This window comes from Sceloporus undulatus, chromosome 2 (assembly GCF_019175285.1).
Source record: "Sceloporus undulatus isolate JIND9_A2432 ecotype Alabama chromosome 2, SceUnd_v1.1, whole genome shotgun sequence".
NCBI lineage: Eukaryota > Metazoa > Chordata > Lepidosauria > Squamata > Phrynosomatidae > Sceloporus > Sceloporus undulatus.
In genome coordinates, this window is record NC_056523.1 from 285064776 (window position 1) to 285083166 (window position 18391).

An 18391-nucleotide genomic window follows, 5' to 3' on the forward strand; every position below is an offset into this window, starting at 1 on the left:
TTCCATGCAGTGGAATTCTGGGATGTACAGTTTGTTTTGGTGACAGTCCAGAGCTCTGCTTTGGTGCCACAACAAACTATGTTTCCCAGAAGTCTATTGCATGGAGCCATGGCCATTAAAATGGTCTCAAACCGGATTGTTTCTCCAGTGCAGATGCAACCTAAAAGAACTATATTGACATAAATAAAGATATAGCATAATTGAATATCTCTCTGCAGCTTTGATAAGGCATATAAAAATGGTCAGAACTTTTCTCCTCCTTTCTGGCTTTTTGTCAGAGCTGCACACTGCATGTGGTCCTTCTCTCCTGGGCTCTGCAGTTCTGTCAGCACCTATAACTGCACAAAATGCTAAAGAAATACTCAGATTCTCCAAGTTTACAGAACTTTACTAGTAAGGATATACAGCACTCTCTCTGGATTTTCTTCGTGAACGAAGATTTAGGAAGGACTCATCCCGCACTTTCTACAAGCGCATTTGTGACTAAAAAGGCCAATTCGAGATAAACAAGTCCAGTTGCAGTAAGCACAGCAGAAAGTCTCCTTGGGTGATGTTTCCGGGTTGTGGTTATTTCTGTGTTGTTGTTTCTCTTCGAGCCCCGTTCAGCGTGAGCTTCCAAAAAAGGCTGCAGCATCGTGGATAGTACGTCTCCATGCCTCCCAAAGTGAGGCCAGGGCGGACCATTGTTGGTGATCAATTTGGTTGAGCCTGAGATGTTGTTTCAGGGAGTCCTTGTATCTCTTCTTTGGGGCACCCCTCTTACGCTGACCCGTGGTGAGTTCACCGTAGAATACTATTTTGGGGAGGCGATGGTCCTTCACCCTAGAAACGTGTCCTGCCCAGCGCAGCTGTATCCTCAATAGCATGGCCTCAATGCCAATGATCCCTGCTTGCTCAAGGACAGCAACATTCGTCACATAGTCATTCCAGTGTATATTTAGAATTGGGCGTAAACAGCGCTGATGAAAGTGTTCGAGGAGTCGTAGGTATTGGCAATATGTGACCCATGTTTCAGACCCATAAAGAAGAATAGACAGTACAATGGCTCTATACACACTGATTTTTGTGCTTTGCCTCAGGTGTTTGTTACTTCAGACTCTTTTATGAAGCCTTCCAAATGCACTATATGCCTTTGCTAGTCTGTGATCGATCTCTTTATCAATCTTGGTGTCTGATGAGATGATGCTTCCCAAGTAGGTGAACTGCTGGATGGACTTAAGCACAGATTTGCCTATAGTGATGTGGGGATGGTAGTGTTCTTCCTCTGGTGCAGGCTGGTAGAGAACTTCTATTTTCTTCAGACTGACTTCCAGCCCTCTTTACACCTGCCGTTTCATCCCACACCTATCACTACAGGACTTTTTTGGAAGTTGGATGTATCCTTCAAGCTTGTGCAATGGATTTTTCTGTTGGAGCGCAGCATGCATAGAACTGGCCTCACTCTTTAAACCAGAGGTTCGTCTGCTGAGGCCTTGACAATCATGAATGGTTGCAGCGAGGTCCTTGGGTCGTAGGTTTGATTAGAGTTTCCTTCTCTTAGATTGACGCCCCCCTTGTCATGGGGGAGAGGCTTGCATACCCTAATGAAATTGTGCGATATGCTTGTGGTGGTATAATAGCCGCCTGTAGGGCCTCCCATGCCAGACAGATCACAATAGAAGGGTCTGACCAAGAGCACCAAAGGGCAGGATGGGCTCTCTAGCCTTATGGCAACCATCCTAGGAGAAGGAAAACTCTAATCCCAAACCCGGGCAGATGGTGCTTGTCTAACCCTGATACAGCACTATGTATGTAACAATCAGCCTTTCACTAGCTACACTCAATAATAACCCACACTTTCCATAGGCCATGCCCATATTAATGCACACTGTCCATGGCATGATCTCCCCACACAGGTGCCTGCAATTGGCTCTTGCATCAGCCTCTTCCATCATGCCTATGGAGTCATCCTGGGCATTTCCTCTGAGTGGTTTGATGCTGACACTCCATCATGGTGCATTTCTTCCAGGCATTGCATCATCCAGCTACCTCAGCCAGCTGCCATATTCTGTCCTGTAAAATTCCTAATAATAGTGTTATACATCCATACACATATTGACACTGTTTCTTTTAATGGCCATAATTCAAATTTTCAAACATAATCAGAAAATTTAAAAAAATTCAGCTGTGGAAATGGAATAGAGAAATTTCTGTAAATACTGCCTAATGTGAAATTTATTACATATTGGAAGTGGAAGTAGAGAAATTTATGAGAATACAGTGGGTCCTTGTTACCCGCTGGGGTTTGGTTCCAGATCCCCCATGGATAACAAAATCAGTGGATGCTCAAGTCCGATTCAATCCAATGGCATAACAAAATTATGCATTTTATATAAAATGGAAAATCAAAGTTTGCTATTTGGAATTTTTGCTTTTCTGAATATTTTTAAGCCATGGATGCTTGATCTGTGGATAAAAAAAATTCGTGGATAAGGAGGACTGACTGTACTAGCTGAAATCTGCAATATATAATAGTGTGTCCATTATAACTGGGATTACAAGTACCTATAATCTCATATTGAATCTCAGGGCTGTTTCTGTGGTTTGCAGAGCCAAAATGCCATCTAGGGGCATGAAATCATTTTGCCATGTTTTGGACCCTCCTCCTCACCAGACCTATGTTGAAGCAGGAATTGACTTTTTTGAAACACAAAGTGAACAGGAAATTATTTCTGCTCACTTCCTTTTGTCAAAATTGCCCAGGGAATCTAGAAACAGTAAAAATATCCCTCATACCTACGAGAGAGTATTCACGAGAACTCTCCCCAAAACTGGAGGACTGATCTCCATTTGTTATCTAATGCAGCACTGTTTTCAGAAATCATTTCCAAAGTAGAGTTTTTGAAATGCATATTTTTTTAATATTGGTTAATCCAGTTTATATAACATACTTCTTAATGCTTCTTGTTGTTACCCTGCCCAAACATTCTCCAGATTTTATTTATTTATTTATTTATTTTTTAAAAAAACTTAAATAGAAAGGCACCATATGTGCAATAATTTGCTTTGCTTGTGAGATGGATTTTGACATTACATGGGAGTGGGTCTGACCCCATCAGACTCTCCAGATGAGTTTCCAGATTCATAGAATCATAATGTTAGAAGAGACCACAAGGGCTATCCAGTCCAACCCCTTGACAGATGGCCACCTAGCCGTTGTTTGTAAACCTCCAAAGAAGGAAACTCTACCACACTCTAAGGGAGTGTGTACTACTGTCAAACAGCTCTTACTGAATTGTTACAATCTTCACACAGTCTTCATAAGTTTCTCTCCTAGTGTCTCCTTATTTTTTTTAAAAAAAACCCCGAATTGTGTAGTGTAGCACTACAGAAGTGTAATGCTAATGTGAGAAATTGTAATAGTGGCATTCCCCTGTTTATTTCCTTGGGGCAAACCACACACATGCCCAAACTCCAAAACTCCCTCCATAGATAGTATTTTCCAGTGCCTCAGTTCACACAGAAAGTGTGTTCCAGGAAACACATACAGTAATATTGGTTTCAAAAAACAAAAACACCATTGCACCTTAGCACAAAAGCAATGGACCCCTGTACCTAGAAATTTCAGTCCCCATACACACTTGCCACTCCAGCTGAGAATTTACATAATCTGTATGTATCATGTGCTTAATGTAGTCTTCATTGTTTTACATTCATGTTTTAAACGTTTTAACTGGATTGATTGTTTAATGCTTTAAAATAAACCTTTTGTACCACATATTTTTCAGCTATTTTAACGTATGTTCACTTTGAGTCCATTTTTTGGAGAAAGACAGGATATAAATCAAGCAAGCAAGCAAACAAACATTTAAGTGAAGGAAACCCTGCAGCCTCAACCGAAGATGAAATTGATTAGTGTTGGGGAAGAATTGTTAATCTTTCCAAAACTAGGAGTTCACTGCTTTATCACTGGGACTATATAGAGAGATTTTTTAAATAAATAAATATATCAAAAGGACACTTGGGGAAGGGAAATAAGAAGGTGAGAGAAGAAAACAACGAAAAGAGGAGTTGGGGTGGGTCGATGGGAAAAAATAAACACATCTATTCCATTTGTCACAGCTGTTACAGGCAGTGTATCTATTTTTTTAAAAAACTTATTTTACTGGGAACAAAATACTACAGACTACTGTAGAATCAGGAGGTGAAGGATGAAGCATTGCATAATTGGGAATGACAACATCATTTGGATTTCCTTATAAAAAGGAACATCCGGTACCTAATACTGTCACCACTTGACACATTTGCCCTGGAAAACACATTTGTGGTAAACACTTTTGTTTGGCAGAGCCTCATGTTAAATTTTAAGCAAATAAAACAATACTAAAAATCAGTGACATAAGCTGCTTTTTACCTATAAACACAGTTGGCAATCTGTGAATCTTTTGGCAATCCATATTGGAACTAAAATGATGATCAAAATTTACTCCTTTTCTATCATAAAGTTGTAAATTTTGGATAATTCATTCCTGGAAGTCAAAGGAGCTGGCAGGGAAGCTAGGTATAATTATGCCTTGTTCAAATAAGCAGTCATGTAACATAGTCTTTCTTCCAGGTCATAAATCAACCAATCTTTGTATACTGATGAATATGAAATGTACACCATGTGTGCAATTCACTAGAACAGCTAAATACAAACTCAGTGTGTGGCAATAGTATTTGTCCTTCCTCAAGTGTACTTACCTATTCACTGAATGGTTGCGCCAATATATAATCCAGAGCAGATCTAGTAATCAGAAGAATGAATAGCGAGTACTCATATCCGGTGATATTTAGCTGATTTTGTACTGGAAATGGAAAAATTATAAGCTGCCTAAGCACAGAGATCAGCTTTGACAATTGTTATCATGAACACTGCTACTGTAATGATGTCCATTTATTGGCAATCATCCACAAAGCAGTTTCAATGCTGAACACTGTAAGGATCAGTGGAATATCTTGGAGACAGAATCATAGCATTGGAAATGACTACATGGGACATCTAGTCCAACTCCCTACTATTCAGGAATACACAACAGATCTTCATGATCTGAGGTATTAGACAGCAAACAGAAAAATGTTCACTAAACTAAACACAATTAAAAAGATGGCAGAAAAGTCAGTGTCAACTGCCTCTTCCCTTAGCAATAACAATTAATCAGTCATATTGAAGGGGAAAGGTATAATACTCTGTTTCCTAATTTGGGTGGGTTCTAGTTAGAATAGCAGGGACATCGTTGATATATGATGAAGGGCTTCTAAGGGTTCATCTACTCCAGTGAAAAATGCTGCACTTACCCTAAAGCCAGTGCTGGCAGCCTTCTCAAGCTACAGCTATTTCCAAGGAAGCATCCATGTTTTTCAGCCCTTAATTTTAAAGTAAGCAAAGTCAGTGAAAACACCAGGGTTTCCAGGACACCCTGGAGTAGGTTCTTTTGGTGATGCGGACAGCTAAATCAGCTCTGATACAACCGATCCAGTTGTCCACATGCAAGGAGCCTTGCCATCCCCCTTATCCTACACTGAGCAACACAGGGAAAGGAATATAGCCTCTTCAGAGCCACCACTACCACCTGCTCACCAGGAGCTCAATATAAAGCCTGCCACTTCTGCTGAGGTGGCCTGTACTGGTCCTGGATTAAACAACTAGTGTAGATGACCACTAAGTGTTACTTTTACATGTTAAAGTCAGAGCTTGGAATATTGGTTTTCAAAAGTAACTTGGTATAGCTGTAAGATTACATTTTTTAAAAAGTAGATTTCTCAAAACCAACTAAAATGTTTGTTTAATTTTTTGTATATATTTTTGTGTTCAGATTGTTCTACCTCTTTGTTATAACATCACAATTACAACTTAGGGCCAGAACAGATGGTCCTTTAAAGCCACCGGCCGGGCTACTGCATGTTACAGAGGTCTCAGTAAATATAAAGTAACTAAAGGTAACATATACTGCAAAAGGAGTGGTATTATCCCCCACTAAGGGCCAGAACAGCCACCCCTGCCATAGATGGACTGGGGCTGCAGAGCCACTCTTTTTGGGGCCAGGAAAGGGTCCTACTGCAATGTGTTGAAGCCGCCCATGTGTGGGTGGCTGGCCGGCCAACTTCTGGGTGGATTCAAGGCGGCTTGAGAGCATGTGGCATATAAACGCCATGCTCTCAAGTTGCCCGGACAGTGGCTTTAAAGGAACATCTGTTCCGGCCCTAAGTTGTAATTGTGATGTAGTTTTAGCTTCACTATTGAGGAAAAAAACAAAATTATAAGTAACTTATAATTTGTAACACGGTACTTTCAAGTTCTTGTTATGCTTTTTGGAATACTGCAGGAAGTTTTTCTTTATGTCATGCGATTATTCACCTAGTACAGCATTTCCTTTGCTATTTTAATGTAGCTGGTAGAAACATTCTCCTTCTTTCTTTTTATACTGAAATAAACAAACAACCAGGATCTTTCTGATCTTTTTATTTTTCTGTAGCATGACAAAACAAAACAAAACAAAAACCCACATTCAGTCTGTTTTGTTCAGCACTATCTACCCGTCAGTATCAACTGTTACAGGCCAGGCTTGTTCAAATGCCAATTTTGCAGCTTGGGAATAAACCTACAAAATACAGAGTGTAACCTGGTATAACCTATAGAAGATAGTGTATATGAAGTAAGATATAATGCAGGAAGCAAAATGTATCAGATAGTGTGTGTGTGTCATTAAGACACTGACAACAGCCTAAGTCTAAGAAAAAAATATCTACTAGAATATAAATAAGATGAGAGGTGTGACCTGTAATAACCTCCTAGCAGGTGTAATGGCTAATGGCAGGCAGCCAAAAGACTTCTATTACAGTCAACCCTCCATATGCCCAGATTTTTTTATCCACAGATTCGAGCACCGATAGCTAGAAAATATTTAAATATATATAAAAATTCCAATTTGCAGACCTTGATTTTGCCATTTTATGTAGGAGACAGAATTTTACTATGCTATTGTATTTAATGGGACTTGAGCAGCACAGATTTCGGTATCCATGGGGAAGGAGCGGTCCTGGAACCAAACCCCAGAGGATAGCAAGAGCCCATTGCCTACTCTGTGTTTCATGATTGCCACAGAGATAAAAAAAATGTCTGAAGATGCCAACCACAGATGCTGGTGAAATGTCAGGAATAAACTCTTCTAGAACATGGCCACATTGCCTGAAAAACCCACACAAAACTATAAAAGATCTTTGTTTGGATTCAATAAACATAAGCAAGGTACATCGAGCATCATTGTTTTGATTTGTTTTGATTGGACAACTGATAGCTTGGGCCCAGCCAGGGGGGAAATAAATGGAGCCTGCTAGAGCCCACAGATGAGACTGGGTTTTTTGACAGACTTCACTACATGAAGACAAGGCAACTCTGTCACTTTCAAGCCAGAGTGATAAACTGCTCAGACATGCTGAAAGATAGGTTAAATGATAGAGACTGTGCCAGTAAAAAGAGAGAGGAATTCTTTACCATCATCTAACTATGCTGAAATAGATATATGTCCCATTATGAGTGTAATGGGTGCTTGTTAAGATGTTTATGGCTATAATGGAGGTTGTTAAAATTTAACAATTCTCAAAAATTAATTAATCCTTGATTGCCTTAGTTTTCACCGATGTCTGTTAGAGATGTGAAGTTCCTCAACAGCTGAAAATGTACACCCAAATGAATAGATAGATAAGTTACATTGTTAAGAGGTAACATTACTCTGTGTGATGACTGTTAAAGTCTGTTAAATAACAGAGAATGTGAAAACTTACTTGCCCTATACTGAGATGTGATGGAATATATGATGCCTTACACACAGTGTAATATAATGGCAGAAAAGCATGTGCCCAGACATTGGTATGTCTATGTTTCTCCCTCAAGGGAAAGCATATAATAAATACTAAGCAAGAGCCTGCTCATGTCACATACAAATATCATGAGATTCCAATATATACAAAGGCTTAAGTGGATTGTTGATTTTAACTCTTCCTGTCTGGTATAACAGCCATTATGAATTGGGAACTCAGGTAGCAGAAGGTGACAGTGGAACCATAGACAGAATCCCAATTAGCTGACAAATGGCGAGGAGTGTCAATCTCTCAGTCTAAAAAGACAGATGTGGGTAAACATGCCTGTTTCAAAGCTGCTTATGAGAACTCCATAAGGACAGCTGTCCTCTTCATCTGTTGTTCCTCAGAAAGTGGTACTCAGTAACATAGTTCTGTCATGGTTAGTATCCCCAGACATATTTTAAGTGAATTTGCCTAATTCCCTTTTGAAGCGGCAAAAGATGGGTACACCATGACATCTTGTGGAAGCTAATTAAACAATTCAACTGTGCACTGTCTGTGCTGCCGTCATCCAGCTTAATTGGATGAACCTGGGTCTTTTTAGTGTAAGAAAAGAAGAAAACATCTCTGTATTTGCTTTTTGCATACCAAATATGATTGTGTGTACCTCCGCATTCCCTTCTCACTTGCTTTTTCATAAATCCCATGGGGAGGGGGAAGCTCAGAAAATGAATAAAATAAATAAATACTTTTGTCCTTTTTCTTCACTTATTTCCAGATTTGAGCTACTCTGTCCTAGACTTAACTGAGCTCTATGATAACGTTTTTGAAATGTGGTGACAGGAATTCAACACAGTATTCCACATTTCCTTGCACCATATATTTGTGTGTGTCCATAATGGTATTTGTAGTTTTATTCCCTGTTTCTTTCTATTCTACTATGGCATTTTTGCCTCAATGTTTTTTGCCATTTTTGCACTGACATATTGACCCATTTTTTTATTCCTCAGCTTTGGAAGAATTCCTTTGGGATACTTTACAGTCCTTGTGTGTGTGTTTCTGTTCTCCTAAATAATTTGTTATCATTTAGAAACTCAGTAGCCTTACTATATTTTTCTTGTTTGGCATTGCCCAGAAGATGCAATGAAATACTAAAATAATATGTTGATGCCTCCAGGCAGTGTATTCACGGTCAAATTCTAAACAGTGAAAATACACCCCTCCCCACAAAAATATATATCTCCATTACAGAAAAGGCAACAATACAATCTCTTACATAGACCCATAGACAGCAGGAAAGGAGGGTATTGTCAGGATAAGCACATTATCAGTAATCATAACTACTTTGCCTATCACCAACACTCACGGAGTGAGATATTATCTGTTTATCTGTATTTAATCTTCATTTATATCTAACCTTTCTTGGTGCAAACATATGTATTGCAACCTCCACAATTCCAGAAGATTTCCAGAAAAAGACAAAAACTTTAGAGGAAAAAACAAACAACCCTCCCTCCCCAAAATACAGCTCAGTGTTGTGACCATAAAATCCTGAATTACTGTTTGGATAAGGGACAAAGGGACTAAGGAAAACTAAGTGGATGAAAAAATGGAATAAAGTATTGTGGAAAAGAGTATGGCTTGCTGGAGCACTGAATAGATGCATGCTAACAACCTGATATAATGCTTCTTTACATACCTTCCTTTAATTAAGATTGTCAAATGAGGCCCTTATCTGAGTTCTGTCTGAAAGAGACGTACATTACACACCTGTAAAAGAAACAGATAACAAATGGCAGTGACACCATAATTTTGGAATATGCTCCTGAATCTGGTACAAACATTGTATTCCCATCAACACCAGGTCAATATGTACTACAGTACATTCAATGGGTGGCCATTTTTTATGTATTCTCAATAGTACATTGAGAATCTTAATCTTCTATGTTTGGAATTCTTGCATATATTATGTTAAGAACTATGTCTAGATGAAGATGGAATTTAAGAATGTTTAAAGCAAACAAGTAAACCAACAAGAGATATGTGGGGAAAATAAGTTTATAAATGTCTAGCTACCATAGTTCTTGATCTTGAAACTAGATTATACAGCAAATTATGGGATTAATACAATTTTTACTTGCTTCATATAGTTTTAGTAATAGATGTTACCACATAAATCTAGTCTCAGGCTACACTGTGTATACTTCCCAGAAAGGAAACTAACCTAGAACAAAAATAGATTGTTCTGTATCATTTCTGTATTATCAGGAACATATTAATTCCAGGAAAACAGGAAACAAAGAATGACATCCTTTATGTATGGTACCCAATCAAATGCATTGAATGCCATATCTTCTAGGTCTGAGCTCTATCCCAAATGAAAGCTTGACTTAAGGAAATGCAGTATACCAGGGAAGCCATAAAGGTATTTTTTATCAAACACTAAATGAAGAATCCTATCTCATTACCATACCACTGATTACTGATGACACATTATTCTTCTTTCAGATAAACTTGCAAAGAAAGATGAGAATCACTGGAGTTATAACTCAAGGTGCCAAGAGAATTGGAAGCCCAGAATACATAAAATCATACAAAATTGCATATAGCAACGATGGGAAATTATGGGCAACATACAAAGTGAAGGGCACAACTGAAGATATGGTAAGTCAGTGTCACCCATTTAAAAACATTTTTTTGCCTTAACATGTATGGCATCTCAGTGAGGGAACATACAGAAAATATGCATTGATTAAGATTTTCTACATTATTTTTTTCTCAGAAACTTTGGAATAAATTGACATTCTATGTGGACTAAGAGTTCCTTATATTCTAATTGACCATTTTAGAAATATATTTAAATGATTTTCATTTTAATTACTTTACCAGTAATTACTTCTGTGCATAGAATTTAGTCTATTATGTTGGTAAATTTTTAGCTTTTAATAAGATACATTCAACAGCAATATATTTTATATACTTTCTGTTTTCAAATATAATGTATTATTACAGGAAAGAAAGGGGCATAATGGCTATAGCATAAATATTGTGCTTTGAGATATTACAGGGTAGAAAAAATAAGGTGACTCTATAGCAGTAAGTTGTTCTCAGAGGGAGTTGCTTTGTAACTTTACATGGCAAGGCCAAACTTTATTGCTTCTGTCTTATTGTCTTTGTACCCACTCAGCTTACAACTTTTTGAAGGAAAAAAGGAGATCCCCTCTCATATCTCTCATGCTATATAGGCTAGTTTCTCTGCCAGATTCAGTGTCCTCTTTAATTTATCAAAATGTTTCCCTTTCAAAGACCAGCCTAGTGTCCTTATTAGAATTGAACTACCTTTACCTTCACAAATCTATCACTGTCATCCCTTTCTTATTTCCTGCAGTTCCTTTACTTTCCAAGTACATGCAGACACATGACCATTTATTAAGTGCAACTTTGTGCAATATGCATCTTAATATGTAAGGAACTTCAGTTGGGATCCCACTTTGTAAGAGGATTTACATCTGTAGGAATTAGAACTGGACAGTTCCATAATGTCCATATCCAGTTAAAGGCTACTGTTACATTACTTCGTAGGGAGTCAGCAAAATCATTAATATTGTGTATCAGGACCAACATGCTTCAGTTCTCTTGTGCATTAGTTCCATTCTACATCAGTCCCATTATGCATCAGGACACTGGCTAGGGAATGCCAGTGTGCATTGGTAACCCTAATGGACACTACATCACTCCTGCCAGTGTCCTGTTACACATCTTCACAATTCACTAATAGTGTTTCTTAGCCCCTCTGTTATGTACCTAAGTATACATACAGTTACATAGCATACACCAACATAAAGGATTCCAGTTTTCATCCATAATTTTCTACCAAGTGAAGAATAAACCTGTTACTATGACTTCAGAAATCCAATCAGAAATCTAGAAAAGGAGAATAGTAGTAAAAGAAATAATGCTCACCACTTTACAGGATGTTTCAGATGAATTATTATTCACATGACTATGTAAAGTTAACTTTTGATAATTGCTGTATTCTCATGACATTTCTATGTTGCCTTTATTGTTCAACAATGGGAGCTAAATAAATGATTTTCAAATGACAGTAACATTGAATTGAATTAGTCCATACTGTCCTTCAAATGCATTCTACGGTCTAATGAATTCTACAATGTGTTTTATCTTAGGTGTTCCGTGGAAATGTAGATAATAATACACCTTATGCAAATTCTTTCACCCCACCGATAAAAGCTCAGTACATACGGTTATATCCTCAAGTCTGCAGAAGGCATTGTACTTTGCGAATGGAACTTCTTGGCTGCGAATTATCTGGTAAATATTTTCTGGTAATATGTAAATTATAACAACGCTTAAAACATGTATACATTTATCTGTAAGCATTTATAAAGTTTAGTGGGTGAATGTATTGCTATTGTAATCTTTATTTTTATCCATCAGTGTCTGTTCCTTTTTAAGACAAGTCACTCTAATTTTCTTTATTTCTACACATCTCTTACTGTATGATTAGATTTAAATATTTCTATTCCAGCTCTCTGTCAGTGACTCATAAGGGGCTTTTTTTAAACAAACAAATGAGCTGGGGATGTTTAGCCTGGAGAAAAGATTCCACGTCAACATTAGGAGGAACTTCCTGACAGTAAGGGCTGTTTGACACAGTGGAACAAACTCCCTCAGACTGTAGTGGAATCTCCTTCCTTAGAAATCTTTAAACAGAGGCTGGATGGCCATCTGTCGGGTATGCTTTGATTTAGATTTCCTGCATGGCAGGGGGTTGGACTGGATGTCCCTTGCGGTCTCTTCCAACTCTATGATTCTATCTGTATTTGTGTCACCACCATTTCATAATATGGGGTGTGAAAATCAAATTTGTGGACTGAAAGTTTGCAGATCCAAAGGGCCAACTGCATATGCAAATATCCACCCCTCCCCCCTGCCCTGCCCCAATCTGAAATCCCAAACAGTTCTGGTCCCAGGCATTTAAGATATTTAAAACAGTTATAAAATATAGATTAAACATATCAATAAATGAAATAACATCTTTCACTTGATTAAAAGTCCTTTCCACACAATCCAAATTTCCGAAGGCCTGCCTAAAAAGAATATTCTTTGCTAGCCAAAGCCATATGTCACAGTGCCTCTCACTCCCACTCCAGTCAGATGATTTAGAAAGATCCCACCGTGAATAATATTGATTGACATTGAAAAGAATATGGGAAGATGGATACATACTGCCCATTTTTCATTTCATTTTATCCACTATGACATCCACTAGTTTCAGTTTCAAAATTAGGCCTGAGAGCAAACTGAAATGGATATTAGTTGGATTAGTTCCATCCAAAACTATCCAGAGGTGGGTTGCCATTACATGTTGAGATACTTTGTGTAGTAATGGTAGATTTGACACAGGGTGATAATTATTGTGATTTTAGTCTTTGAGAAGGATTCTCACCATTACTTCTTTACTTCTCTCTTTAACTCACTATTCTTCTGATTCTGTCATTTACTAATAACAAATGGCAGAGTTAAAAAAGAAAGAAAGAAAGAAAGAAAGAAAGAAGAAGAAGAAGCATCTACTGGTGGGACCAAGAGCCAGCCTTTAGTTCCTAGAGGTTTACATGAAAACCTGCCTTGGTGTGTATTTATTACCTTTAGTGGGTGCAGAGGGACAGAGGTTCATCTAGTACACCTTCTAATATTATTACCGTACTTTGAAGATATCACCAGTTATGTTGTCGATTATAGCCCAGGATTCTCAGTTGAGTCAGCATGAAGTCAGCAACTTCTAGTTTATAGAAGTTCTTCAGGCTACCACTTTTGAGATTCTTGAAGCTTGCAAGTATTTCCTAACTGCATTTCCAGTACTTTTCAGGTGAAATTAAGCCCACTGCTGAGTCTGGTTACTTTTGATGAGATTTGATTTGATTTGATTTTGTTTTGTTGCTTTCGTACAGAATCTTTCATTGTGCCTCGCAGCAGAAGTAAATGAGCTAGTGGAGCCAATATCAGTCCTTTTGAGGTTTTCTGTGAAGAAGGGTCATTGCACAAAAATGTAATGCCTGACCTGGAGCTTTTTTTGCACAAAAGCTTCATTCCCTTGCAGATCCAAGGAAAACATATACACTTCTTCATCTTTGTCAAAGTACCAGCATTATTTTAATATGGCAACTGTAAGGGTGAATTTGTTGTGAGATTATTTCTATATGACTGTACAAACAGTCAGCCATGGCACTGGCAATATATCAAACCATCTTGTTACATAATGCGTGCTCCTTGAGTGACAACAAAACCAGGCTACAAAATGAAAAGTTAATGCATTAATCTCACTGTGGCCCTCTTCCAATACAGATAGATTTGAAAGTAAATAGAAAATCATGTCCAAGTGCTTTGGAGTATTAGATTTTCTTCTTTTTGTGTCTCCAACTCATGGGAACACAATTTAGAATAAGTCTTTGCCAGAATGACTAGGAATGGTTTTGCTGAAAGAACAGTGAATGCTACTAAGTGAATGCATTTCAGGGTCTCATCTTGTCTGAAGGTCATTATACTTCTGAACTGTCATGGTGCTCAGACTCTAGAACAATTTTAGTCTTAGCTGAAACATACATACAATTATTCTAAAGGATAAATGAGTGTGTTTCAGCTCCTTGTAGTCTAACTTTATTTGAGGTGAAGGGAAAGAGCAAGTTACCATCCATAATAAGTCCCATTTATATACTAACTACATTTATATACTACCTTCTACCCAAATTGCTCAACACAGCTAATAAAATTGGGGAGAGAGTGAATGATTAAACCAATTTAAAACTTTCTGGTCCTGTTGCTTGTATTGGGACAAATGACTGTCCCATTGTGAGCATCTATGGCAAAGAAATATGGCTTTCTATTGCTTCCAATCATATATATCCCCTTATTGTTTTATATTAAAAGTCTGGGGATGCGGGGGATGCATGGGCCGGGGAGGGAAGAGGTAACATCACGACGAGCGGAGCTCCTATTGAGGTAGTGTGGGGCAGGGGGAGGTATGGCGGTGGGAGAAGGGACTTGCGTTCCAGAGGAAGGAGAGATCAATGCATCATATCTATCTCTCCTTCCTGTCCCCCTCCCAACCTAAGGGACCTGAGGGTCGCTCCAACCGTGCCACAAACCCTGTCGCTGCTCCTGTGCAACGCCAGATCAGTAAACAACAAGACCCACATCCTCCACGATATGCTGGAGGACCAAAAGTGTGATCTGGCTTGCATTACCGAGACCTGGCTAGGGCCTGAAGGGGACGCTGTGTGGGCTCAGGCCCTGCCTGCCGGGTTCTCGGTGAAGGACCAGCGCAGGTTAGGTGGGCGGGGGGGTGTGTGGCCTTGATACATAGGAACACCGTGTCCCTCACCAGGAACCACATCTGACAGACGTCCTACATCGAGTGTATTTACCTGACCCTAAAGGCTAGAGACAGTCTAGGGATTCTGTTAGTGTATCGGCCACCCCGTGCATTAGCGGACTCCCTTAACGAGCTGACACAGTTGGTCGCTGAACTGATATTGGAGACGCCCAGGCTACTTGTCCTGGGTGACTTCAATATCTCCCTCACGGCCAGCTATGTTCCATCCCGTGCAGCTCGGGAATTCATGGATACCATGGCAGCCATGGGCCTTTCTCAGCTGATACAGGGTCCTACGCACTGTGCGGGTAATACCCTCGATCTGGTCTTCTGTTCGGATGCGGAAAATCCGTGGGCGGAAATAGCTAATGTTTCCCCCTTGTCATGGACGGATCACTTCCTGGTAGAGGTGAAAATCAAGGCCTCTACCCAGATCCCCCCCCCCGGGGGTGGTGGACCTGTTAGGATGGTCCACCCTCGAAGGCTGATGGAACCCAAAAGGTTCCAGGAAGCCTTAGAGGGGTTCATGGTTGGAAGCGACGGCGACTCTGTTGATGCCCTCACCGGTATTTGGAATACCGGTCTTTCAAGGGCTATACTGTACACAGCATCGCTCCCAAGCGCCCTCTCAGGCCTGCTTCCAAATGTAAGCCCTGGTATACGGAAGATCTCCGGGCAAGGAAGCGGGTACTGCGACGGCTAGAGTACCGTTGGCGGAAGCACCTTTGCTTAGACGACAAGGCTCTCCTAGACCAACTGTTAATGGACTACGGAGAGGCGATACGAGCAGCAAAGAATTCGTTCTATGGTGCTCATATCGCGTCCGCGGAGTCGCGTTCAGCAGAGTTGTTCAGGGTGGTCAGGGAGCTAACTCAGCTCCCTCCTGCCCTGAACCAGATCCTTGAACCTACTAAGGCCTGCTGTGACTTATTTAACGACTTTTTTGCGGATAAAACCTCTCGCATAAGCGAAGGTCTGAATGCCGACATTTTAGCAGAAACTAGGGTAGAGGTGTCCAGAGCCTCCGTGGACTTTATTAAACTGGATCGGTTTGAATCGGTGAGTACCGAGGATGTGGACAAGATCCTCGGAAGTGTTCGGAAGACAACCTGCTCTCTCGATCCCTGTCCCTCGTGGTTAGCGGCCCAGGGGGGACCGGCGGTAACAACCTTGTTACGCCGGATAGTTAACACATCTTTGAGGGATGGGCAATTTCCATCACAACTGAAATTGGCCATAGTAAAACCTATCCTAAAAAAGCCCTCCCTCGACCCCCTGGTTCATAATAATTATCGGCCTGTTTCGCTGCTACCATTTTTGGGAAAGGTGATCGAGAGGGCGGTTGCAATCCAGCTTCAGGCGGTCTTGGATGAAACGGATTATCTGGATCCATTTCAAACTGGCTTCCGGGCGGGTTACGGGGTTGAGACGGCCATGGTCGCCTTGGTCGATGATCTCCGTCTGGGTATCGACAGGGGTAGCGTGTCCCTGTTGGTGCTCTTGGACATCTCAGCGGCTTTTGATACCATAGACCATGGTATCCTTCTGGGACGCCTGGCAGAGGTGAGAATCGGGGGCACTCGCTCCAGTGGTTCCGCTCCTACCTCTCTGGGAGGTCCCAGATGGTGCAGCTGGGAGACGTGTGCTCCGATGAGCAGGCCCTTAAAACCGGGGTCCCTCAAGGAGCCATTCTGTCTCCCATGCTATTTAACATTTACATGAAACCGCTGGGAGAGATCATCCGGAGACATGGGGCGCGGGGTTATCAGTACGCTGATGACACCCAAATCATTTTCTCTATGTCTCCGACTGATGCAGTGACTGGGGATGGCGTCTCTCCTCTCGTGGCCTGTCTAGAGTCAGTAATGGGCTGGATGAGGGAAAACCGACTCAAGTTGAATCCAGAGAAAACGGAGGTACTAGTGATAGGTTCTCCTGGTCCAGGAATGGCGGTGGTTCCACCTGTCCTGAACGGGGTCACGCTCCCTGTGAAAGACTCCGTGCGCAGTCTGGGGGTGCTTCTTGACTCGTCGCTTCACCTGACTGCTCAGGTGAATGCGACGGTCAAGAGCACCTGCTATCAGCTTCGGCTTATTCGCCAGCTGCGCCCATACCTGGCCCAGAGGGACCTAGAAACTGTTGTACATGCTCTGGTAACCTCGAGACTGGATTTCTGCAATGTACTCTACATGGGGCAACCCTTATACCAAACTCGGAAGCTGCAAATGGTGCAGAACATGGCAGCCCGGCTGGTCACTGGCGTTTCCAGGACCAGCCATATAACACCGGTACTTAAAGATCTCCACTGGCTGCCCATTCGCTTCTGGGCTCAGTATAAGGTGTTGGTAATTACCTATAAAGCCCTAAATGGCTTGGGCCCAGGATATCTAAAGGACCGCCTCTCCCCGTACATTCCGCCTCGCACCCTCAGAACGTCTGGGCAGCAGTTACTGAAGGTGCCTGGGGCGAGATTATCCTCCACTACATGGAGGACTTTTTCCACTGCTGCCCCAGCCCTTTGGAATACGCTGCCCACTGAGCTCCGCTCGACTACCACCCTGGCCCAATTCAGGAAGGACCTGAAAACCTTCCTATTCCAACAGGCATTCCCCGAATAAAATCCTGTGGGCCTCCCTCCTCTTCCGTAGCCAAGAGGTTGGGCTATGGGGCTTTTTTGCCTGTTATTTTTCTTGTTGTAAGATGGCTTTGATATTCTGTATTTTAATGACTTTGTATGAATGTTTTAACTTTTGTTGTAAGCCGCCCTGATCATAGGAAGGAGCGGGATAGAAATAAAATCTTTATTATTATTATTATTATTTATTATATTGATTTGGAAGTCCAATTGAACATATAGGCCTGGTACAGACTGCCATTTTGTGGCAGCCTGTGGCCGAAATCAGGGCTTGCGAGAGTGGAAGGTCCACACACTCCTCGCTCTCTTAATGCCATTTTGGGTGTGCTCACATTCAGATGTCGCGCATGCCAATGATGTGCCTTGTGCGCCGCATCCAAACAGCCTCATCTGTACAGCCCCATACTCTTTTATACCTGAAAGAAGAATATGTGAAACATTTTTAGGTGCTCTTGCCCTTGACTTTACTGAAATGTACTCTGTGCCAATGATGAAAAATTATTGGTTATTTATATTTAATTTACTTATTCATTAATACTTTA

The 18391-nt window shown here is 40.7% G+C and overlaps 1 protein-coding gene across 1 annotated transcript in view; it reads left to right on the top strand.

Annotated features, from left to right (window-relative positions):
- The window catches only part of EDIL3 (EGF like repeats and discoidin domains 3), a 361850-nt gene that overhangs the window by 278757 nt on the left and 64702 nt on the right, over positions 1-18391 (top strand). The window contains exons 7-8 of the mRNA XM_042449742.1: positions 10330-10485; positions 12009-12153. Of these exons, the coding sequence (XP_042305676.1) occupies positions 10330-10485; positions 12009-12153 (301 nt within the window). The remainder of the gene's footprint in view (positions 1-10329; positions 10486-12008; positions 12154-18391) is intronic.